The sequence below is a fragment of the Cetorhinus maximus genome, chromosome 10, assembly GCF_964194155.1.
Source record: "Cetorhinus maximus chromosome 10, sCetMax3.hap1.1, whole genome shotgun sequence".
NCBI classification, from domain to species: domain Eukaryota; kingdom Metazoa; phylum Chordata; class Chondrichthyes; order Lamniformes; family Cetorhinidae; genus Cetorhinus; species Cetorhinus maximus.
Window position 1 is genome coordinate 78,877,220 of NC_135888.1, and position 25,875 is coordinate 78,903,094.

A 25,875-nucleotide genomic window follows, 5' to 3' on the forward strand; every position below is an offset into this window, starting at 1 on the left:
GCGGGGGGCAGGCTGCTTGATTGCCGCGCGCGGCTCGGGACACGGGGCAGCCGTCAATGTGCCGACGCGAGCATGAGATACGCCGCGGCCTCCAGTGATCCCGGGAAAGGGTCAGTGTTAACGCTCGGCCGGTCCCTCTCTCCCTGCTAATTACTCTCCCCGCCCTTTTCCCCTCCCCCACCCTCTCCCCTCCTCCTAGCCATCACCACCTGACTCTTCATGTCTTTCATCGACCAGACCTGGTTCCCGACTCACCTGCGAGTGACAGTTATCGGTGCCCGCGATCTCCGGGCCAAGCGCAGGGACGGGCTCAACAACTGCTACACGGTGATCCGCCTGGGCAATGAGAAGTACATGACCTCGGTGAAGAGCGGGTCCCTGAGCCCCGAGTGGAAGGAGGAGTGCACTTTGCAGCTGCCCTTGGTCCTGGACAACTCGGACAGGTGGATGCTGCACCTGACCGTCAAGCACAACAACAGCCACCTGCCCGTGGACACCTTCCTGGGCCATGTGGCTCTGCCCATCGCCCAGCTGTATGACAACAAGAGCAGGAGGAAGAACGAGTAAGGCTCCCACCCCACCATACTAAACCCAATCCTGCCTTTTTATGCAATTGCTCAGCTATTTAACTCTTCTGCCCCTGTACAGAGTTAACCACATTGGTTGCTTTTCCTTCAACAAAAATAGTATCTTTGTGCAGAGTTGCACAATGTGAAGACGAGATATGCAAGTGTGTTAATTTTGCTAGTATTAGGGGATCAGACCATCCCATCTATTTTTAACTCATCCAAATCATGGCCGCAGCTCTTTGCACTACTTCGCCCATCCACGTACTGTTTCTCACCTTAGAACATTTGAAGCTGCATAGGATGAGATTATGCTTGTACCCAATTGCCCCTCTCACTTTATCTCTTTACTGAACTCACTGGGACCTTTTGTCTTTAGTATCTCAGTGTTCTCTGGTCACCTGGTATTAACTGGGATGTTCATCATGCTTGTTTTTACTGTGACTCTTGGAAAAAATAAGAGATTAAGAATTATCGGAAAATCTGGTCAATTTGAGGCACCATGAGTAAAACCGCTATTTTACCATAGTGATGGCTGTACAGCCATGCCTCTCACTAGCAGATGTGTATAATAATTTTGTATAGGTCAAACTGAAGCAGACATATATTTATGACCTAGGCCTTAGTGTACAGGGCATCATTCCAAAGTTTGCAGATGATACGAAACTTGGAAGCACTGTGAGAGGGATAGTGTAGAAATTCAAAAGGATAAAAGTTGGTGGAATGGGTGGACAAGTGGCAGATAAAATTTAATGTAAAGAAATGTGAAGTGATTCATTTTGGTAGGAAGAACGCAGAGAGACAATATAAAATAAAGGGTACAATTTTAAAGGGGGTGCATATGTGCTTAAGTCATTGAAGGTGGCAGAACAGGTTGAGAGTGCCAGTAATAAAGCATCCTAGGCTTTATTAATAGGGGTGTGTGATATAAAAGCAAGGGAGTTATGTTAAACATTTAGAGAACACTGCTTTGGCCTCAAGTGGAGTAATGTACCCAGTCCTGGTGCCACACTTTAGGAAAGATCTGAAGGCTTTAGAGAGAGTGCGGAAAGAGTCACGAGAATAGTTCCATGGATGAGGAATTTTAGTTGTATAGCTAGATTGGAAAAATTGGGACTGTTTTCCTTGAAGAAAAGAAAGCTGAGAGGAGATTTGATAAAGATGTTCAAAACCATGAGGGGTGTGGACAGAGTAGATAGGGAAAAATGTTTCCATTGGTGGAAGGATCAAGAGCAAAAGAGCACAGGTTTAAGGTAATTTGCAGAAGAAGCAATGGTGACATGAGGAAAAACATTTTCACATAGCGAGTGGTTACGATCTGGAACATGCTGCCTGAGTGTGGTGGAGGCAGATTCAACAAAGCTTTCAAGAGGGAATTGGATTGTTATCTGAAAAGGAAGAATGTGTAGGGCTATGGGGAGAAGGTAGGGAAGTGGCACTAGGTGAATTCTTCCAATGGAGAGCAGGCACAGACATGATGGGCTTTATGGCCTCCTTTTTGTGCTGTAATGATTCTGTGATATTATTGTGAAAGGTGCATGAATCCCTTCAATGTTAACGTGGAATTTTGAAGGTAAAAATCAAATTGTGGGTTTAGCTTTAAACATAATGACTTATTTCTCAAGTCATTAGTACAGGAAGGTCACCTGCATATTGAGATTATCTTTACTCTAAAGATTTGGTATCTAAATTCCAGGACATATGAGAGGATAAAGCAGGTATATGTGATTACAACAGTGGTAAACTATCCCTCATCTTCCTTAACCTGTCTGCAGCCTTTGCCACAGTTGAGCATCCTCCTCCAACGTGTCTCATCCATCTCCCAGCTGGGTGGGACGATACTCGTCTGGTTCTGTTGTTGTGTATCTAGCCGTAGCCAGAGAATCACCTGCAGTGGTTCTCTTACCACTAGCACCGTTATCTCTGGCGTTCCCCAAGGATCGATTTTTGGCCCCTTCCTATTGCTCATCTGCCTGTTGTTGCTTGGCAACATCAGTTTCCATGTACGTGTACGCTGAGGAAGCCCAGCTGTACCTCACCACCACCTCTCTCGATCCTTCCACTGTCACTAAATTGTCTGATTGCTTGTCCGGCATCCAGTTCTGAGTGAGCAGCAATTTCCTCCAATTAAATATTGGAAAGATCGAAGCCATTGGCCTGAATTTTTAGGTCAGCGGGCGGGCATGATTGGCGGGCCCGGGATCAGCTGGGGAACGGATCACCGACCGTGATCGGCCCCCGACTGCGATTTCACTCTGGCTGGCCAATTAGCAGCCAGCCAGTGTGAAACACGCACTGAGAAGCTCAATGCTGCCGGGGTGGGAGCGGGAAGAGGGCAGACGCTGATGTCAATGCAGGCGCAGGCCAACGCTGAGAGAGAGCTGCCCCAGGGAGCTGAAGACCTGAAAAATCAAAAATAGAAGTTTCAGAAGCTGAAAGAAGGTGTCCATATATCATAATAAATCACCTGAAAATTTAGCTACTGAAAATGCTGTCCACAGAAATTTATATTTTATTTCGTCACAGAAGCCTGACCCTGCCTATGGATGAAGTTTCATTGAAAATTTAAAGGCCACCTGGCCAATTTGCCCGTCGTCCAATCGTAAAGTTGGACGGACCATGAAAAATCAGAGTAAATTGCTTCGTTAATGGGCTTAATTGCCCTCTTAATTGTCTGTGGACGCACCCCCGACTTTGGTGCATGCCCACTGAAATATTGTGCAAGCGTGGGATGATGTCAGGGCGCTTGCCCTACATCATCTTGTGCGATTTCACGCCGGATCAGGTCAGGCGTGTGCCCGCCTGCCGAGCTAAAAATTCTGTCCATTGTTTTCAGTCCCCATCACAAACTCCAGTTGTCTCCTTGGCAACTATCTGAAGCTGAACCAGATTGCTTGCAAGGTTGTTGTTGTATTTGACCTTGAGATGAACTTTCGACCACATGCCCATGCTGTCACTAAGACTGCCTATTTCCACTTCAGCATTATCATCCAACTGCACCCATGTCTCAGTTTATCTGCTGCTGGATCCCTCCACCCATGACTTTGTTATCTCTAGACTTGACTATTCCAACACACTCCTCACTGGCCAGTCCTCTTCCAGCATCCATTCGCTTGTGGTTATCTAAAATGCTGTTACCTATATCCTATTTGCACTAAGTTCCATTTAGCCATTTCCCTATGCATACTGACCTACATCAGTTCCCAATTAAGCAAGACCTCAATTTTTAAAATTTTCATCCTTTCAAACCCCTCCACGGTCTCAATCTTTGTCTGTAACCTTTTCCAACTCTACAGCCCTCCAATTCTGCACGTCCCCAAATTTAATCACTCTACCATCTGTGTCTATTTCTTCAGCTGACAACACCTAAACTCTGGAATTCCCTCCCTAAACCTCGTCACTTCTCTGTTAATTCCCTCCTTTAAGACTCCTTAAAACCTATCTCTTTGACTAAGATTTTGGTCATCAGCCCTAAAAGCTCCTAGGTGGCTCAGTGTTGAGCTATTTTTGATAATACTCGAATGAAGGGCCTTGCAATGCTTTACAATGTCAAAGGCGTTATATAAATGTGGGGTGGTGGGTTGGATGGTGTTGGGGAGTGGGGGTACATGGGCAGAAAATAGGCATGACTTATGCTTAGCCATCCACCAAATCCTAGCACTGCCTTGCTGAAAGAGTGGAGGAGAAGCATACCTGGCGAGTTCTTGGATGACACCTGGTATTCCACCAATTACGCTGTCGTTAGGCCCAATGAAACAATTGCCAGTTGACAACTGGTGTAAGTTTAATTGGGAGCCTAGTATGTGTCCAAGACAAGGCATTTGATTCTGGTTGAGATCAGTTATCTTAAGGAAAAATTGTCATTCTTCTGTGGGCTTTCCCAGGCTTCAGGCCAAATCAGAATGGCACTCAGCCAATCTGACTTCTGGTCGGCACAACAGTGTGGGTGCCATTCTGATTGGGAATCTCACCCTTGTGTCACTGACCATGGGAAACTGGGAGGTCTCTTCTGTTGCATGGTGAAGCAAGGATCCTAGAATCCCATGCCTTGGCCATAGTAACTAACTTTTTATTTCAGGTTTTTACCCTCTGCTTAATTTCTTATATTTCAAATGTTATTGCAAGTTTCTGTTTATTCAGTGATGTATTGACTACAGACTGTTTAATGGAACAGATTTCCTACTGCAGCATGAAGGGAATGCCTATATTTTCAGACGGGATAACAATTATTGTGAGGCTGCTAGGCCTCCTCCTGTGTCATATTATTTTAGACAGTCAGATGAGAATTACTTAGTCTATTACAGCATGAATTTCCAGCTTCATCAGGGTAAAGAATATTAAGCAGCTCCTTTTTATTCAGCAGGGTAAAGGCTACACTGTGTTAATGCAGAGTTTCTTTATTTAGCAGGGTAGAATAAAGGGTTAAATTTTATCAGATTGCATACTTGTCACATTCTCATTGTTTGCACTACAATCATCATACCTATAGTGGAAAAATACAATTTAAAGGGATTGATTTGGGATTATCAGGACAGTGCTACTGTGTCGTGACAGACAGCTGTGGAGAATGCTCCTGATGGTTTTTTTGAGTGATGATTGTTGTTTTTAATGAGTTGGTTGTTTGATTATGTGGAAATATAATTGCATAATTAGAATTGTATAATTAATGATGAGTAGAGAGGAAAGTAGCTGTGACTCAATTTGTAAATGACTCAATTTGTAAATTACCCAATACAATGTACAAGCCCAGCCTCAGAATAATGAATATAATCATATAACCTATATATCTTCCAGTTTGAATGTTACTTTGGTTCAATAAAGCAGCTGTGGTTATATACCAGGCTGCATGTGTGGACTGAGTGTGTAGAGTCTACATCAATATGTTAGAAATATGCATCTAAAGTAATAGTAGCTATCTTTTCTCTTTACAGAACCTGACTGACCCAGTTCTGATCAAGGGCGCATATCTGAAATATTAAGTTGTCTTTTCTCTATACAGCCTCCTTGACTGACATCCTGTTTTTATTTCAGATTTATAGTTTTCACATGTATATTTAAAGTATTTTCGTATTAATTGATTTTTTGTAGCACTATACATTGGCCTCTGTTAGATCCCTCACTGTAGCTAATCTTGAAGCATATTTGCAATACTGTCTTTTAGCATGCATTTGGGGACTTGGATCTGGGTTCAAAGTTGAGGCAACAACACTCCATGAGAGGCTCCAACACAATACTATATCTATATGTACAGCATAATGTAGTATGGTGTTATACTGTCTGTACCGGTGCAGTAATATGCAGCACAATTTTTATCATAAAACCCTGAGAAATTTTCTAAAAAACGTTCAGCTCCAGGACTCTTCAATTATGAGTCATGGCTGATTCATTAATTTTGTGTACAGTCACTTTGAAAACATGCTATGATTCCATGAATTTCAAAATGTAAGACAGTACAGTAAGATGGAGCTAAATACCATAATTAAAATTTATAACTTGATAGCCTTTACTTCCTAAGAATAAACTTTGCATTTTTTTGTAGGGCAAGAAATTCATTCTCAAGCACTAGGCAGATTTACCTTGTATCCCTGAGGCCAACCTGTGCCACCTGCTTGGCCCATGCGGAGCATGTCACTGAGGGGAGTGCAGGCAGCTGCATTGCCTGTTTGCTTCTCAAGATGTGGAACTGGCACTATCCTGATCCCATACAGCCCAACCTGCTGATATGCCATTATTGTCCAATAAGAAAAATGAAGCAGCAAAATGGGCCCTGCAGTAGCAGTTATTTAAAGGACCAGGCTTCCTGATTGTAGTAAGTTACATTTATGGATATTTTCCCCACTGGAAACTGTCTGGAAGTACTCAGTGTTTTGCTAGAATACATCCTCACAGAATGGTGGAGGAGTAGATGACTTGTCCACACAAAGGCTGCAAAATGTATGGGGTCTGTAGCTGTAGTGCCTCTGGGTCTGCAGTATAACAGGAAGTTGGAACTCAGACTCCAGAGAATGGAAGCTTTGAGCCATTCCTTCTGCCAAGTTGGAGCCGGCTCCTCCATGCTCCTTGACAGTGACAAGAGGCTGCCTGGTAGATCAGCCAATGCACCCAACATCTTGGTGTGCATCCTATCAAGGTTCTAAGTGCTCTGTAGCAGTACTTTGTCTACCACCTTGCCCTCTGGTGAGCTGGCAAATGAACCATCCTTTACCCTTGGGCTGCTTGCAGCCTGCTTGTGCCTTTTGACTCACCATGTTCTGATCTCAACTCTATACTAGCCTTCAACGTAAGTGCCAGTGTCTAAGCCAATGGCTGCATGCGTCACATTAAATGACAGGGCTTCTTCATTATTGTGTGTACCTGTGCTCTCCCTTCTTCCTTGGGCTGCTTTGGTTGTGCGAGCAGCAGTCCTTCATGTCTGAAAGCTGGAACTCAAGAAAGTTTGGTGAGGGAAGGGGTGCGGTGTTTCATCAAGTTTAATTTAACCTCCTTACTCTTGTACTCTAAGCTCCTATTAATAAAGCCTAGCTTGCGGTTTGCTTTATTAACAGTGCTCTCAACCTGTCTTGCCACCTTCAATGACTTATACACAGGCCTTCTGCTCTTACAGCCCCTTTAGAATTGTTCCTTTATTTTATATTGTCTCTCCGTGTTCTTCCTACCAAAATGAATCACTTAGCTCTTCTCTGCATTGAATTTCATATGCCACCTGTCTGTCCGTTCCATCAATTTGTCTGTGTCCTTATAAAGTTCTACACTATCCTCCTCACAGTTCACAATGCTTCCAAGTTTGGTGACATCCACAAATTTTGAAATTGTGCCCTGTACACCAAGGTCTAGGTCATCAATATATATCAGGAAGAGCAAGAACAAGAACACCTACCCCTGGAGAACTCCCCTACAAACCTTTCTCCAATTCGAAAAACATCTAATCATTCACCACTAGGTGCATTAACCGGGCCCCTTTTCAGATTAGAAAGATCTGCAGGTGGGCTCCAGCAACGGAGTCCCCATTCGCTCCCTATCATTAAGACTTCTTAGCACAATAGAGGTGGATTGAGCATGTGGGTGTGCTATTGGTATTCATGTGTACAGGCTAATTTCTCAACCAAGTCCGTCATAATCCATCACACTGCAAGGTGTTCTTGGTGTTGCTGCACATGGTGCAAATCTGGCCCATACCCCACTCTTGAAGCGGGGTGGTCACCTGAGCCATCTTCCCTTTATCTGGAGATTGAAAATGGACTCTGTCCAGAGGGACATGATTTACAAATTTCTAGATAAAGGGAGGAAAAACATTCCCAATGTCACCTTCATCCTGGTGTCTACCTTTTTATACAGCTGCATCAAACTGTGTGTAGACACTGTACGCAAACACCAAGTGTCACTACGTGCTGAAGTTCTATCTGTCCTAGGTGTTGCAAAGGATGGGTCTGGCTAGGTTGCTGCAGAACTCTCCATTCATCTGGATCATGCTGTACCACCTGTCCTTTGTGGAAAAGTTTGTACAGAAAAACACCTTTGACCACAAGTTCACCAGGCAGGATCCGCATCTAACATTCTCGAGGACCTCCAAGAAAAGGAGATGGTGGATCCTCTCATCGCCAGAACTTGCAAACAAGCACCACAATGTAGCTTGACTGTTGGTGAGATGGGCCCTTCCTGTCATCTTTCTTGTACATCTGGAGTCTCAAAACCACCACATGCTATCCACTAGGTGGCTGCAGTGGGGAAGAGACTGTCATTCACCTTCTTCTGGACTGTGCCTTTGCAAAGAGAGCCTGGAAAGAGGTGCAGTGGTTTTGTTGAGATTAACCCTGAGCAGCTCTGTAAGGCAGGTCTCTATGCTGTACGGGCTGTTCTCAGGAATGCACACCGAGACAAACATCAATTGCTGCTGGAGGACCACAAACTCTGTGACAGGTGCTCTTTGGCCTGCCTGAAACTGGTTGGGTTTCCAGTATAAAGAGTTGTCCACGAGTGTGTGTTGCAAACGGGCACACTCCTTGGTCCAGTGCTACATGTTGAGGGATGCACCAAAGTTTGGGCAGCCACTGCAAGGGCTCAATGAAGAAAGGCTACTATCTAAGGTACTCCCAGCATAGATCACTGAGGGGCTGCAATCCATGCAGCAGAGAATGTTTGACATGAAATGTATTTTGTAAATATAACATGTAAATGTAGTGAGGCACCTCAGAGTGCCATGTACTGTATTGAAAGAAACTGAACTGTATTGCATTTTATGTAATGTCAAGTTTGTGGTGTACCTTTACAAATTTAATAAATTTTATTTTTGGAAAAAAAGTCCGGCACAGAACACAGTAAAAGTGTTTCCCCACAGATGTTAGTGAAATAGATTTGTGTGCGAAGTGAATGTGGACATGTATGTATGTTCTACCAGTAGAATGACTGGGTTTACCCTCTTTTGTTAAGTATATATTGAAATTGTCATAACTTTGAGTGAGACTTCAGTGTTTTTCTTTTAACGTGCTCTTTGTAGATGGTATGATCTCCAGTCAAAACCAAATAAAATGGCAAAGAACAGAGGTCAGCTCCAACTTGCGTTTGAGTTCCTACGTGACAATATGACAGCAAGTTCATATGAGCTATTCAAGAGAAGACCTCAGTCTGTGTTTGATAAGTTTAAGGACAAAGTAACTTCCTTAAAGTATGGAATGACTCATGAGATTTTACCATCTGAAAAACCCAGCACTGTGAGTAAACAACTATTTATTTCTCCCTTCTTCTAACTATGCTTCAGTTCTGCTGAAGGGCCATGAAGGCTCGAAACGTTAACTGATTTCTTCTCCGCTGATGCTGCCAGACCTGCTGAGTTTTTCCAGGTAATTCTGTTTTTGTTTTGGATTTCCAGCATCCGCAGTAGCTTTTAGCTTTTTGTTTTTATATTTATTTTCTCACTGTGTGTATTCAAGCTGAGGGGAATGGAGTTGGCATTTTGTTGTAGTTAGGTTTAAGAGAAGTAATGAAATCCTACGACGGGGCAACTTCCTTGAAATTTGGAGCTGACATTCTTCAGGCTTCCTATGCACTGAGATGCTAGGAAAATATCCATTTGTTATAAGTATTTATATTTTCCACTTCATCTACAAGTGCAAGAATCATGCTTCTTGCGACTAGGAAGCCAAGCTAGTGTCAACCATGTTACCCTTTCTGGCAAAAAGAGTTCAGGCCACAATTTGTCCTTGCGGCCTGGGTGGGGGAAGAATGAATCTGCATGGTACTTTGTCTGAAGTTGGTCATGCTTTCTTCTTCCAGCCAGGAAATATAGATTATGCTTCCTCTTGTCATTGAGGGGAGTGCATCAAGGTTCCCTGTTTTAGAAGGGAGAGTCTGGGATAAATGAGCATAAATCCAAAAGGCAAAGTGCCACCGCAGGCAGTATATGTTTCAGCTTTGGCAGTTCAGGGTGATTAAATTATTGAAATTACAATTAATATTGTTCCAGGCAAACAGGAACTACTTTGGGGCTCCTCAGTGGCATCATGATAAGTTCTGATCTCTCTTTTTATTTCTTTGTATGGTTATTTTTTCCTCCCCAAATTCCTGCAGCTTGAATGCAGTTTATTAAATGGTGGGCCAGATATCCTACATCTTCCTATGTTTCTGCCAGTGGTGGTGTCAAATTTGCTGGAAGAAAAGTCCACAATATCAAAAGTATTGGGGCCTGTGATCATTTCTGATGTGTGTTCCAGAAATATACTGGCACCATTTAATACAAAATGTTTTGGGAAAGGATACACGAAAATCACTGTTGCATTTCACACATTCAGGCGTGTGATTTTCAACAGAGAGTTACAGTCCTCCTAGCCTTTCACAGATGAAACATTGAAGCAGATGATTGATTAATTTTGACAGCCATTTATTTTTCTTCCTTATTTCTGTTAGTAACGGGTACTTTAATGTGGACTATTCTGCATGCTGATTGATGTGATTTGGACTATGACAGACAGCTTTACTATTGGTCTGCCTTGCCCAAACCATTTTGTTTTCTACTGCAAAGGGTAGGAACATCGTTCCTACAATGGGAATTTATTTGCTTAGAGGTTAAGGGATAAGAAAGGAACTGTTAGAAATTTATTCTATACTGCCAAACGGCGAAAATGAAATAGAGGAAGAAATATGGAGACAAATTAAGAAAATGTACAGAATTAACAGTGCCATAATAGTAGATTGATTTCATTTATGACTAAGATGTTAATGCCCGCCAAGGACAAATATCTCCATTGAAAGGCCTATATTCAGGGCTTCTTGCTGGAACCTGTGAGAACTTGCGCAGAGGGCACTTGCTGAGGCCTTGTTCGCACCTCTCTCATTTTCTGCACTGAAGGTTAAGCTGAACTGATACTTATAACAAAAACATTCAGTTGGACTAAATTAAACAAAAATTACATCATGCATTCTTGTGCACACCTTTATCACTGTGATCAGTGATTTCCGTTCAGTCAATGCACTGGTCATTATAGACTTCCAGGAGCCTGTTGGATATCAGTATTCCAGAGCTCAGAGCAAACAGCTGAAGAGACTGTACCCAGAAATATTCTACCTTTGTGCTGAAAAGTTAGTTTGAAGAATTAGCAGAACCACCATGAGGCTTCTAATCTGTTTATCCTGCACACTGAGCGGCTGGTGAAATACAAGGGTAGTGCAAACAAGACCTCAGCGGTGCCTTACATTCCCACAGGCTCTAGCAAGAAGCCCTGAATATAGGCCTTTCAGTAAGAAAAACAAGCTGTTTGGACAAGGCAGACCATTGCAGTAAAGCTGTCTGTCATTGTCCAAATCCCAGTTGTCGATGGTCACTAACGTAGACCTTGTCCCAAGTTGCAGGGGTGGGATCATATTGCTAAACAGGCTGGACATGTCAGAGGTGCTGTGCCCCTACTCCTTCAGAGGTACCCTGAGGCCAGCTAAAGGCCTAAATAAGTAGATTATATAACATTTACTTTAGCTTCTAAGAGCAAACTGACATTTTTGAAGCAGTGGATTTTTTTGTCTTCCCCCCGGCCCCTCCACCATAACCACCGCGCTATCATTCCTGAAGATTATTATTTTACCTGGGTACTGTTCCAGCTTGTGACTCACTCTGTGGCTGCATATCTGGTCATAGAGGGTGCTACTTGACAGTCACAGGAGTTTGTATACAGTGTTCCTTACTGGAAAACGATCAGAAAATGAACCCTGGCTGAGTTTTCCTCTGGCTAGCCCAGCGGCATGAAGTTAACTGCACCTCCCCACTACCTTTTTAGCTGAGATCAGCTAACCAAGGACATACCTCAAATTGAACTTTGGACCTTCCAGATTGTGTGGGCCAGTTAAGTGCTGCCATTCCCAGCTGAGCCCTGGAGGTAGGGGAGTGGGTGTTTGGGTAATGTAGGGCATTTTTCCTTTGTACCTCCAGTGAAGTATTCATTATTTCAGATTATAATATTTAGTTCCTATTCTTGTCAATAGAAAGTCACGTGAGAATGTACAAGATTGGAAAATGCTGTTAGCCCATGTGGCAGCTTCTCAAATTGTTAAACTAATCTTGTATTTTATTGATCAGAGCTTGAAGCATCACAAAAATGGAAAAATGTCGAAATCACACAGCTATGGTAAGGAACCTAATGTAATTCAGTCTATAGTTCTGTTTCTTCATGTCCAAATGTTTAGGGTGAACCTAAAAATAAGACTGAGCTCCAACTATGGGGTAGTGGCAGTTTGAGATTGAAAGAGAAACTTCTTAGTGAGCAGATTGTTTCTGCTGGTGAGATGCTGGCATGGATTAGGAAATTCGGCATTAACAGTCCTGCTCACTGTTCACAGAAACCCGCCACTGATATTGCTTGACACTCATATAGATTGCTTTCATACCTTTTCTGCGACAGATCAATTTTAATATTCAAATAATGCCTTAGATTATTTCCATCATTTAAAATGGTGTACCGCATTGTGTGCTCAGCCAATCGTCCCCATCTTCTGAACCTAAAAGGAATAACTTCATAAAAGAACTGTTATGGAGATAGAGGTTTGTTGAACATTTTTTTCTCCTTTGGGTTTTTACAGATGTGTTTTTCTACATTTTTCTGTTTTTAAAAAATTTTCTTTGGCACCAGAACCTATTTGGAAACAATTATATCCAGAAAACTCTGGAAACTCAGTCATTAATGCATCTAACAAAAGTGTGAAAAGACCTTAAAAAGTGCAATTATAAAAACTTTTGCTGCAATTTGATGAGAAAAACGCTGCTTAACAGTGTTCTGCAGTACCCCAACCATAGTATTTTGTGGTTGAAGAGATATAAAATGAATGAAGACATGTCAAGGAGGTTAGTTGCCATGAGAGTTTAATAGCTTGCACTTACCATTATCCAAGCAACCAAATCTACAGGCCTGGGCACATTTATGGCCCATGACTCAAGAAAATTGCCACTGTCAGATCATCATGAAGCAAGTTGCACAACTGTCCCTTCTACTGCAAGGAAACCTACACCATCATGATAACGCAGTAGTTTTTATGCTTCTGCCTTCTAAGTTAATGTAAAACTGTAGCATCAGTCATTCTGCTTCCCACACAAGTATCAAATAGTGACTGATGTATTGATCAGAAGGGCCAAAATTTTCCCACTGAATAATGATAGTTTGATGTACCACTGAATTTAGCCACATTGCTGTATTTCTAAAGTAGAGCAATTGTTAATGGCAGGCATATTTCCTAAGCAGCAAGTTCTTGTTCTTTCTCTGCTGTCATTCTCATTCTCAAGCTAATAACTGAAATCTTTGGGATGCATGTAACTGGTTTTGTCTTTGGAAATGATAAGAAGGACACTGTGTGTTCCAAGTGGTGGCTGAAATGGCCTCTGCTCTCAAACCTTTGTACACCAAGGATGACATCAGAGGTCACACGACTATGGCTTGCTACATTTCACAAATGCATTCTCCAAACATTTCCCTTTTCATAAAAAAGAGAAAAAAAAACAACCTGCATACTGTACACTATCATTTGCAGTTGTAAGTCAGGCACATACGTGGTCTATGGGGAGGATTTTCTCCCCGTTGGGCGGGCCGTTCGGGAGCAGGCGTGGGGCTGATCGCCGCCTGCAATCGGCTCTGTGCTGTCATTTTATGTGAGCGGGCTAATTAAGGCCCGCCCAGCGTGAAATGCGGCTCCCTAGGATAGCAGGAGTGGACGGGTGGCGGCAATGACCGCTGGGTTCAGTGGCAACCCAGCAGCCTGTTCAAATCGAGCGCAGGCAGCCTTGCAAAGGCTGTTCATCATGGCCAACAGAAGGGCTCCCCAGAGCGCTGCTGGAGAGCAGCCAAGGCAGGAGGGTCAGGCAGCGGGGCAGTGTGCCCCTCAGTATTCTTATGAGTGCCTAGTTGCCATCCTGGAGGAGGTGGCAACACAGAGGGACGTCCTCGTTGCTAGGGACGGGAGGAGGACGCACCCCCCACCTGACCACTCATGCCTGGGAGGAGATGGAGACATAGCTCTCATGACGTGTGACGCACGTGGGTCCAGTGCTGCAAGCAATTCAATGACCTCTTGCACTCGGGAAGGGTGAGTACCATGTTGGCAGAGGTCACCTAACACAGCAGGTAGGCTTCCCCCCCCCACAACTCTGACTGCAGTTAGAGCATTGAATCATCCACAACATATTTCCCTTGCTGGTTGGGCCAGCAGATATTGCCCATGTCTAGTTCACCCTGAGAGGGCAGTGCTGAGATGCACACGCAGCCCGTGTTATACTGACACCCAGAGTACTGTTTTGGGGGCAACCTCAAGGATCTGCATCTAGGCACAGTGCTGGAACTGCAAAACATGTCAAAGTCAGGCTGCTGACATGCTGGGAGTGGAGCTTCCAGGTGGCGGGGCACCAATCCATCTGCTGCCTTTGTACTTGTGCGTCCTTGCTTTGCAAGGTTAGACCGTGTAGTGGCAAATGTGATGGAGGCAGCATGTGGGCAAGGGGGGGGTCAGCCCTGGCTTCTTGGTGCGAGTATGCAGCAGCTGCGGGGTGACGGATCACTGGAGCCCTGCAGTGTCCCACTCAGGTTGGGGTGGCAGGGATGTGATGGGAATCCAGGTACAGGGTAGACTAATCAGTGCACCTCTCTCCTTTTTCAGGAGAAGACCGCACACAATGCCGCTGAGCGGACGTGGACTAGCGGAGGCCAGGCCCAGTTGGCCATAATCACCAGATACGAGCAGGAGGCGATGGATCTGGAGAGGCGCCATGTGCCCAGGTCCACTGGTGGCGGTGAGGCTGGGTTGCCACGGGGATGTAAGATTGCCGTGCACTGAGGTCACCATGTGTTCCCAGCAGCTATGCCACTGCTGAATGTTCAGTGATTGAAGCTTGCAACATGGGATGACCATTGATTATGGAAGGATGAGTGCATACTGATCCGGGGGACAGGCATGCACATTGACATTTTCTCCACTTGAGCTAATCAAATATTCTTCCTTTCAGCATCACCGGAGCAGGACCGGGAGGAGGAGGCAGAAGGGCCACCTCTGACGCCTGAGGGCCCAGAACAAATGGAATCACCAGTGTCACACCATCTCTGCCAAGCAGGTACCAGTGCAGATATTAGCACCTTGGTGGGCATTAGAGCGTTGGCTAGTGTCCCAGGGCACAGCGGTGAGGGCACTTCACACTCGCTTGAGATGCTGGCGGAGACAGAGTGCCCATGGTGCCAGCATTTGGAGGGTAGCTGGGGACCAGGCATATGCTCAGTTGGTGGCTGATGATGTGCTTCTGGAGTCGTCTGTGAGGCAGCAGACGCTGGAGGTCCAGCAGAGTATGCGGGAGGATATGGCGGAGATACATGAGGCAATGCGTGGCATGGTGACTGTGCTGGAAGAGTCCACGCAGAGCATCACCGATGCAGTGAGCCTCATCGCCGAGCACCATGCTTCCTCCATGGAGAGAGTGGTGACTCTCGCGGAGAGGCTCCTCCAGAAAAACAATCAGGACCTCCTGGGGATGTGCTCAGACCTGCAAGCCCTCACAGCGGCATTGACCTCAGCTGGTCAGTGCCTGTGTGGGAGATGGATTGGGCACCAAGCCTCCCAGCTCAGTGCCCATCTATCATTGGTGAGCAGGAAGGTCCAAAGTGACCTCACGTTGGCGCAGGAGCTGCCTGTCGTCTCTATGGGCTCCTCTCAGGGCGCTCTGGATGAGGGTAGCAGCTCCTCTGCCCCTCTGCCAGTGACTGTGAGATCCGATGAGGCTGCAGCAACTGGGGAGATGCCAGCCGTGGAACTGGCCGCTCCCTCCCAGGCGGGGCCATCAAAGGCTCCACGGGCCAAAGGACACCTGCCAAGGACATTGAGGCCAACAGGACAGGAAAGTGAGCAGGCTGTCTCAGATGCCAGTGCCAGCGAGGGGGGAGCACCTAGATGTAGCACCCGGAAATGTAAACTTAAGGCACCTTGGGCACACCACAGGCTTCTCACTGATGGTTTTATGTTGCCCCGCTATTAGCTGATGACAAGTTGGTGTGATGAGTCACACCTTTGCATTCATTTTATTTTCTGCTTCATTTTGTTAATTCATTAAAGTTTGATATGTGAGCATGGCTCAGGGTGATTCCTTACTTCTGCAGGTGGACGGGAACCCATGATGTTATGAGTGACTTGTTTGTCATTGAGCTTTATTGACAAGGCACATTGTTAATGTTCCTACCCAGGCAGATTTTGCTCTCAGTTATCGAGTATGGAGCCTGCAGTCCTGGCTTGTGTTGGAGGTCCATCTGTGATGGGTTTGTTGGATTAAAGCCTCCCGGGTGTCCCTGCCTCCCTGGAGGATGCCCGGGTCAGCGTCTGCCCCCTCAGCATTCTCCTGTGTGTGCTCATCCTCGGACTCACTACTGAATTCATCGTTTGCAGCTAGATCAACTGCATCTACATCTTCATCCTCCACTACATCTCCCCTTTCTAGCGCCAGATTGTGGAGAGTGCAGCATGCAACTACTATCAGTGACACACGATCTGGGGGGTATTGGCATGCACCCCCTGAATGGTCCAGGCATCGGAAGCGCATCTTGAAAAGACTGATGGTTCTCTCCGCCACAGCCCTTGTGGAGGCATGGCTCCTATTGTACCGCTGCTCAGCCTCTGTTTTTGGATGGCGGAGAGGTGTCATGAGCTACCTTCTGAGGGGATAGCCCTTGTCGCCCAGCAGCCATCCATCCAGCTGGGCTGGAGCACCAAAAACCCTCGACACCTGGGAGTGTCTGAGGATGTAAGCGTCATGGGAGCTGCCTGGGTACCTTGCACAGACTTGCAGAATCTGCATCTTGTGATCACACAAGGGCAGCCATGACCAACGCCACTGGCATGGGGTGCCCATGAACACAGTTGGTGCAGATCCCAGGGCCTATCATCTGACAGATAGAGGTCACTGTCTCCCTTGAGAGAGGGAGTCTCCCTTCGGCACTGCACCTCAGACATATTGAGGTAGCTGCTTCACCACCTGTAAACCCTGGCAGCAGGATAGTGGCGTCCTCTGTGGCCCCTTCCACCTTGGACTTCCTGTTGGCCCTGCACCCCTTCTGCCTGCGCCTCTCTTCCCAAAGGTGGCTCCCCTGGAGGCTGAATGTGCACTCCTGGCCTCCTCCCCCTTCTGGCCCTCCCTCCTCAGAGAAGGTGCCTCCAGTGGAGAGCACAACTCCCATTCCCAGGCTGAGGGAAGGCTTCCTGAAACCAGCAAGGCCCCAGAAATGATGTTTACTCAAGAGTCCTGACCTGAAGACTGTTACTCCTGTCCAAGCAGCTGTGAAGAGTTTTGAAGTATTCCTCCTCTCACAGGCAAGTATCAGTAACTTTAAGCATTAAATGTCTGACAAATAACAGTCATGGCCCCACACACCCCTTTTATCCCGCTCATGGAGGAGGTTTATAAAAATGTGGCCTGCCTGTTGCGCCCGTGCGATGCCCTGAAAAATTGGTGACAGTTGCTGCCTCAAGGGCCTTAAGTGGCCCATTAATTAATGATGGGTGCGCATCGGAGATCATCGCGCGCCCGCCCTCTGAAATATTCTGATGGCGCACGGTGATGCCGGGATGCTCGCCCGACATCACGCATCATTTTGCACGGCGGCTTGCAGGGCCAAACCCTGCATGCCGACGAGAAAATTCTGGCCCATATGTTCATTCTAGTCTGACCCACTTTCATCTGTCCCTACACACGCATTGCACACAATCTTTAAAGTGTTCAGGTCTCCTAATGGTACACGTACTGGTTGTTGTTGGCTATTCGCCTGTCGTCAGTTGGGTTGGTGTTGCCACTCTGGGGAATGTCGCTGCTGTGGCGAGTGTTGCTGCTGTGATAATTGTTGCTGCTGATCCGTTACCTTTGTTGGGGGTCCCAGAGGCCATTCAATTCCTTGTGCAGTTAATGAACTCACATCTTCCTCATCAGCTGTCTGTTGTGAAGGAGCAGCTTCTCCAGTTTTACGTATATGTCTGCAGATACAATGATACATCTGATCATTCATTTTCACATATGATTGAGGTGACAACTTCCCTACATAGATCCCTAGTTGCCAAGTGGGCTGACTTTTGTTCAGCGCGTTGAATGTTTGCACTTTGACTGGCTCTCTAATTGTCAACTCTGCAGATGATTTGGCAACTTTATCAAAGTGAAATTTTGCTTTCTGGTGTTTCACTTTGATTTTGTCACTCACTTCTGGCTTCAGTAGATTCTTGGCTATTGGAAGAGCAGTTTGGGTGCGCCATGACATTAGTCACTTAACTAGTTGCTTTCCATGTCTTTAGTAGATTTGTTTCTCCATTCTAGCATTGCCTTGTACACATCTGTGCTGAACTACTCTATTTTTTGATGATCCCTTTAGCAATTTTCACAGCTGCCTCAGCCTTTCCATTTGGTTGGGAATAGTGTGGAGATGATGTGTAGTGCTAAATTTCCCAATCATTTATGAAGCGCCTGAATTCTCCACTTCTGATCTGTGGGCCATTGTCATTCATCACAATGTCAGGAATGCCGTAACGACTGAAGTGTGCTTTCAGGCATTCTACAATCTCACTGGTCGACGATGATGTCAGCATGTCTGACTCCCAGTAGTTAGTCAATGGTGACGAGATGATCAATTGCAGTGAAAGTGGAGAGGCCTACTCCAAGTTTCATCCATGGTCTGTCTGGGATGTCATGAGTAGCTTGTTAGCTGCTAAGCTTGATATTCATTACAAGCACTGCACTGGTTGGTTGATATGGCCCTTGACCTCATTGCGCACTTCTCTTGCCTTGCTCAAACCAGACTCGATTCCTTGATGGCTTGCATGGATGTGCTTCAGCATCGCTTTTCTCATCTCCTTGGGGTTGATAACCCTAGTTCCTTTGTACAAGGTGCCATTTTGGACAATCGCTTCAGCTTTGTATGTACAATACCCTTTTATAGCAACAGGGTGAAGTGACTTTTAAATTTTAGCTGATCTCTGCAAACCATGTCAACCTTCATAGGTGGCAGAAATTATAAAAACCAAGTCTCACACCTTTTGGCATTGAGGAGTTACTTTGTTTGCAGAAATATGTTATAAAGTAACATCCTTTACAGATGCTTTGGAGTAGACAGAAGTAGTTTGAGAAGGATGCTTTGAAGAGGCTTGTGGTCAGACTCTGCATCATTTTGTCTCTCCCAAACAGGTACTGATTAAGATCCTTACAAACAAAGACAAAAGCTGGGCACTCATTCTCAATCTGTGCATAGTGTTGTTCAGCTTGTGTTAACTCTGGATGCAAACACAACTGCTTGTCCTTGCTGTTTGAAGGTTGCTACAAGTCCTGCCTCGCTAACATCATGGTTAACTTCATCGTTAACATTGTAGTACCTGAGCAATAGTGTTGTCATCACTAGTTTGATGTGAGTGAAATGTACTTCATGTTCTATGCCCCAATAGCTTTGCTTGCATAGAGGTTCACACTCTGATGACAAATTGGACAAGAACTTTGCTAGGTAGTGTACAAATCCAACAAATTGTTGCACTGCCTTAACATCTGTTGGTTGCTGTGTTTCTGCTACAGCTTGCACTGGGCAAACTCCTTTCACCGTCAGTACGTGGCCTATGTACTTGACTTCAGTCATCTTCAATTTAGGCATTTTCTTGTTCAGCTTTAGGTTCACTTGGCAAGCTCTCTCTAACAGTCTCACTAGATTCTGATCATGGTCTGTGATGGCTTCTTTCATCGTATCGCCACATCCGTAGACTATCAGATAATCCACAGTTACTTCCACTCTTGAAGATCATTGACTATTTCATGCTGTCTGTATTGATATTCCTCCGGAGCAGTAGAAATGCCAAAAGGCATGCGCAACCATCTGTACCTCCCAAATTACGTCCAGAACATAGTCAGAAAACTGCTGCTTTCACTCTGTGATATGCATCCAACCCATTATCAGATGAGTGCGTGCCACTCTGTGGCAATTTGTGTTGCTATTGAGACTGGAAGAATTTCCAAATTTATTTTCAAATCTGCTTTCATTGCCATAGTAACAGATACCGGAATAATCAAAGCCATACTGACTTACTCAGTGACCAATGTCCTGTGTATAGTTGCAGACTGAAGTTTTAATTATTCTGTTGTTTTTTTTTTAACAGCAGCTGACTCTCTTACAGCTATCAAAATCCACTCGATTTCAGCTGCACACTCCTAAGGGATGTTCTAAGGGGTAGATGAAATGGCCTCTGCTCCCAAGCCTTTGTACACCAAGGATGACATCAGATGATAGTCATATGACAAGCAACAATGCACAAAGGCACTTCACCAAACACTGGGCGCTTTGAAATACTCTTTGTCCTTGACCACTGGCAACGTATGCAGGCTGCTATTCTAGGCTTAGAATGATAGGAAAAAAGCCAAATGTTAGAATAGCTGTCTGACAGAGCTTGTATCACAGGATACTGACTGTGATGTTTCTCTCTGCAAATACCTTGAATGTGTACTTTCCTCCCAAATCCATCTCCATCTTTCTGGGAGCTCACATCTCAATTCCCCCAATCGGGTTTTCAGACTTGCAACAGTACCGAAATGGCTCTTATCAAAGTAACAAATGAAATCAGGTGGAATTTACTTGAGTTGATTGAGGTCCTGCAACCTGGTTGGAGAACCAGTGGGAGCCCTGTGTCACCTTTCTACGAGAAACCCAATGCTATTGCAGTGCAATCAGACACTTATCTGGGCAGTGTCAGGTCTCCCAATGGAACAAGTCCCCAAATAGGATGGAAATCCTGACCCTGAGAGCTGCAGGACAATCAGATGTTGGCAGCTCTCCATTACCAGCAACACCACTGGACACTGCTAGTAATACAGTGAGGCCTTTACCAGGGATCATCGCTGGATCCCTGGAGAGAGATATCAGGCAGGATGGGAGTTGTGAGGAAGGTTTGTCAATGAAGGGGTTAGCGGTGTTGGATGGAAGGCGAGGGGGGTTGCTTTCTGTAACTTCCCAATGCTAGGTCCCTCGATTAGGTCTTCAGTGCCTATGAACTAGGGACCCCTCCCTCTGGGAGGCCACTCCAAACCCTGGGTTTGCTGGGTGGCACTCTGAGGCACAGGAGATTTGTGCAAGTCCAAACAAATCCTTGAGCTACCATTAAATCTCAGTGGGATCAGGGAATAATTGCTCTCAAATAACTCATTAATGAGCTTAATTGGCATCCAGCTGCCAGCAGGTGGGTTTCCAATGCCCGGCCCTTCATACACATGGAACACTTTTCCTATCGCTGAGAGTCAGACACATCTTGCCCACTGTAGCTCCATTAAATTGCAACCATTCTATGTGACTGTGACAAGGTAAACTTTCCCTGCACATTCTTCTCAACCTCTCTGGAGCCTTTGAAACGGTTGACTACACAATTCTCCTCCAATGCCTCTCCACAATTCTCCTCCAATGCCTCTCCACTATCGTCCAAGTGGGTAGGACTGCACTCTTTTGGTTCCCTTTTAGTTATTCATTACCACATGCAGTGATTTCTCTTCTGGTCACGCACAGTGATCTCTGGTGTCCGCCAAGGATCAATCCTTGGCCCCCTCCTATTTCATCTAAATTCTGTCTCTTGGTGACATCATTCGAAAATGCAGCTTCAGTTTCCATATGTACACACTACCTCATCATTCAAGTTCTTGCTAAGCTGCATGGATACCTACGCAAGAAACCCTGCCACCCATTAAATTCTGTCCCCTCTCTGTGTCCATTCGGTTTTTGGGAAAGAACAAAACCGAAAACCATCAATGTAAAATCAAATAAGGAATTCAGAAGAAACTTCTTTACCCAGAAAGTGGTGAGAATGTGAAATTCACAATTCACTATCATAGGAGCATAGAAACATAAGAAAAAGGAAAATAAACCTCGGCCTGCTCCACCATTTAAAATGGTTATTGCTGATCCTTGGTATCAACTTCACTTTCCTACCTGCTCCCCATATCCCTTGATTCCCTGAGACACCAAAAATCTGTCTATCTCAGCCTTAAATATATTCAACGATGGAGCATTCACAACCCCCTGGGGTAAAGAATTCCAAAGATTCACAATCATTTGAATGAGGAATTTCTCCTCATCTCAGCCCTAAATGATTGATCCCTTACCCTGAGGCTGTGCCCTGTGTTCTAGATTGTCCAGCCAGGAGAAACAACCTCAGTGTCTACTTTATTAAGCTCCTTCAGAAACTTGTATGTTTTCAACAAGATCACTTCTCATTCTTCTAGACTCCAGAGTTTTTACATTCAAGTTGCTCAGCCTCTCAACCCTCTCATCCTAGGAACCAATCTAGTAAACCTTCACTGCACTAGTTCCAATGCCAATATATTCTCCCTTCAATGTGGCTGGAATTTTATGGCTCGGGTTTGGGATGGCAGGTGGGGTGGGGGGGTTGGATGCTGTAAAATTGGGTGCCAGGCCAACGGTGTCCATCTGTGCCTGCTGCAATTTTAGATGAGGTTTCATGAAAAATGCGAAGGCTGCCTGGGCTCTTCGCCTGCCCGCCAACCTTAAGGTTGGACGGGCAGCATTCTTAACAACTTTAATTACTTTCTTAATGGCCTTAATAGGCCTTTGACAGTTCGGCGGGTGCTCAGCCGATGTGGCTGCGCGCCCGCCAAACTGATAATCTAAATGACGTGTGGTGACATTGGGACGCCCGCCCGACATCACTGCGCGTCATTTTACGCATCGGCGAGTGGGCCCCGCCCCCGCTAACCGACCGGAAAATTCTTCCCTCTATTTTGCTGTATTTTGAACCTGTAGGAAATTATTTCACTGAGGTGGAATATCAGCAGATTGACCTCCCAGATTTTGGCCATATTAAAATGCCAAATAAAGGACAGATGCTTCCTCCAGAGGAAGAAAGTAACATTTGAAGAGCAGCAGTCTTTACTCTAATTGCCCTTGTTAACATCAGCAGAGGCTTGGGAGCATGTTTCCAAACTGCCTTCCCAGCTGGAGAAACTGAATGGTATGAAAATGTCCATGGTAAGAAAATCAAATTATTCCTCCTCAAGCACAAGTTGACAACAAGATGCCTTGTGCTACTTTGAAACTCTTATGGCTCCACTCAAACCCATAAAAGTTGTTTTTAAATATTTGGGATGGAGATCTTGGCATTTGTCAATGCTGTCCGTATGAACCCCTAGAATAGGGTAGTATTTTAAGTGTTTTATATTTAAACATCTTTTGTTTTCACTACACAGTAGCACAAATGGACTCCAGGGCTGAAACTATTCCAACATTTAATCAACCAGAGATGGACAAGCAAACTGGAACTGAGGTTCCCTCTCACCTTTTCCACAGTTTCCACAAAAACTCTGGAGATGATGAACACCCTAAGATGCATTTAAATAAGGCAGATGCCCTTGCAGAAAATGAAAGCCAAAATAAGCCAGACAAAATGACAGCTCTGAAGCTGGAGGAAGCAACTGTTCTAAAGCTAAATCCTAACAACATTGACCGTAACGTTTTACCAGAATGTGCAGCTGATGCACATGAGCTACAACAGGAAACTGGCAGACCCTATGTTTCAGCTTATAACTCTCCATTGGAACCTAAAAGTCCCCACCGCATTGATGATATCCCAAGGTTAACATCTTTTGTAATAGCTGGTCTGGGTCGGGATGTTTCATTCAAGGAATGGAAAGCAAATCCTCCAACTTGTTGCACTCATTGTTTTCGTCAGGTTAACTCAAGAAGCAGGTGACAGCTTAAACTTTGAACATACCACACTGCACACTATTCAAGTCACCTTGGGATCTATAGCATGCTTGTGAAAGAACACCTGCATGAACCTTTCTTTAGATGTGTTCAATAAAGTGAAGGCATGCCCATGTCTGTCTCTTTTTCTAGTATAGTCGGTAACATATGACAATATTGAAAAATTTGAAGCAAATGGTGAGATCAGTGCAAATCTAGGATAGCAAAGCACACTTGAGGAGTCTGAAATCAATCCAAAGTTGGCACGGTTTGGGCTCTGACTTAAGTTTATTTGGAATTTGTTAGCTTTTCTTAAAGGGGATCCTCAGGACCATCTGCTGCCTTAAAATGTGAAAAATGTTGCTTACTCACAAAATCTTCTGCCAAATGTTCTAAACTGCATGCTGTTGGGTCTTTGGAGAAAGCCAGCTCTCAGCTTTGCGTATTTTCACAATTAAGAGGGAGTGATACTGCTGTCTTCAGCAATGCATTTTGGTAAATGGTATATCAGTGTCACTCATCAAAAGTTAATATTTTTTGTGCCCAATACCTGGTGAAAAATTGAAAAACAGCAACTGCAACACAATCTGCGATGTTGATGACATCCTACCTACAATTTTCTCCAGGGCCTATGTTGTTCTGAAAGTTCAGAATCGCACATCAGCAGAGTGATGATTAGTAGTAATGTAGAGTGGAGGCTTCTGTCACACAAGATGTACATGTGAAAAACCATTACCATTCTCAAAACTTTCCAAAATGAGCACAGAAAAATTCATATAACTGATGTTTCCATTGCTTGATAATAGATGCACATGGTGAGGTGATAGTGACTGCACTTGACATCAAAGCATTTGGCCTAGTGTGGCATCAAGGAACCCTAGCAAAATTGAAGTCAATGGGAATTGGGGAAACCTCTCCACTGGATGGAGTCATTCTTAGCACAAAGGATGGTGGTTGTAGTTAATGGTGGCCAATCAACTCAGCCCTAGGATATCGCTGCAGGAGTTCCTCAGGGCAGTGTCCTAGGCTCTTCTATCTTCAGTTACTTCAACAATGAGCTATCTTCCATCATATGGTCAGAATTGGGGATGTCCACTGATGTTTGCAGTTTTCAGTGCCATTTGCAACTTCTCAGATACTGATGTAGTCTGTGCCTACATGCAGCAAAACCTGGATAGTATTCAGGCTTTGGCCGATGAGTGGCAAATAATATTTGTGTTACCACTGACCAGAAACTTAGTTATATAAATATTGTGGTGGCTACAATAGCAGGTCAGAGGCTGGGAATTCTGCAGTGAGTAACTCACCTCCTGATTCCCCAAAATCTGTCCATTAATAAGGCACAAGTTGGGATGTGTTGGAATACTCCACTTTCCTGGATATGTGTGGCTCCAACAACACTCAAGAAGCTCAACACCAATCAGGACAAAGCTGGCTTGATTGGCACACCATCCATCACCTTAGCCATTTACTCCCTCCACCACCAACTCACAGCGGCAGTAGTGTGTGCTATCTGCAAGATGCACTGTAGCAACTCACCAAGGCTCCTTCAGCAGCACCTTCCAAAGCAGCAACCTGCACCACCTAGATGGACTAATGTAGCAGATGCATGGGAACACCACTACCTGCAAGTTCTCCTCCAAGTCACTCACCATCCTAACTTAGAACTATAATACCATTCCTTCATTGTCACTGGGCCAAAATCCTGGAGCTCCCTTCCTAATAGCATTGTAAGTGTGCCTACACCACATGGACTGCAGTGGTTCAAGAAGGCAGCTCACTACAATCTTCTCAAAGACAATTAGGGATGGGCAACAATTTTGCCAGTGCCACTCACATCCTACAAATGAATAAAAAAGCATACTCTTCCCATTGAACTAAGCCAGAAAAATGATTGTGGGTTGGTAAGTGCCAAGGCTTAGAGACCTCCAAGTATGTAAAGAGAGACTGATGGCACTTAACCTTTCAAAATCATGCAGCTGTCTGGGTATAGAGCAATGTTAATCCTAGTGGGAAGAATCCCAGCAAATGGCAGGTGTTATGACCACAGCCGGTGTTAATTGCTGCGCAAACCAAATCCCAGAGGGAAACTTGGCTTACGGGCCACA

The 25,875-nt window shown here is 45.0% G+C and overlaps 1 protein-coding gene across 1 annotated transcript; it reads left to right on the top strand.

Moving 5' to 3' along the window:
- LOC144685783 (uncharacterized) lies at positions 1-23,901 on the top strand. Its single transcript, XM_078550656.1, has 4 exons — positions 1-563; positions 9,061-9,274; positions 12,127-12,175; positions 23,272-23,901. Exons 1-4 carry the CDS (start codon positions 220-222, stop codon positions 23,772-23,774), a joined length of 1,110 nt encoding a protein of 369 aa, XP_078406782.1. The 5' UTR covers positions 1-219; the 3' UTR covers positions 23,775-23,901.
- Positions 23,902-25,875: the final 1,974 nt, after the last annotated feature.

What these genes read in the sequence shown, in the direction of transcription:
- LOC144685783 (XM_078550656.1), top strand. Translation starts at nt 220, where the DNA reads ATGTCTTTCATCGACCAGACCTGGTTCCCGACTCACCTGCGAGTGACA. An exon ending in CATCTGAAAAACCCAGCACT is followed by an intron (nt 9,275 to 12,126) that starts GTGAGTAAACAA and finishes TTTATTGATCAG; the next exon opens with AGCTTGAAGCATCACAAAAA. An exon ending in GTCGAAATCACACAGCTATG is followed by an intron (nt 12,176 to 23,271) that starts GTAAGGAACCTA and finishes TTCACTACACAG; the next exon opens with TAGCACAAATGGACTCCAGG.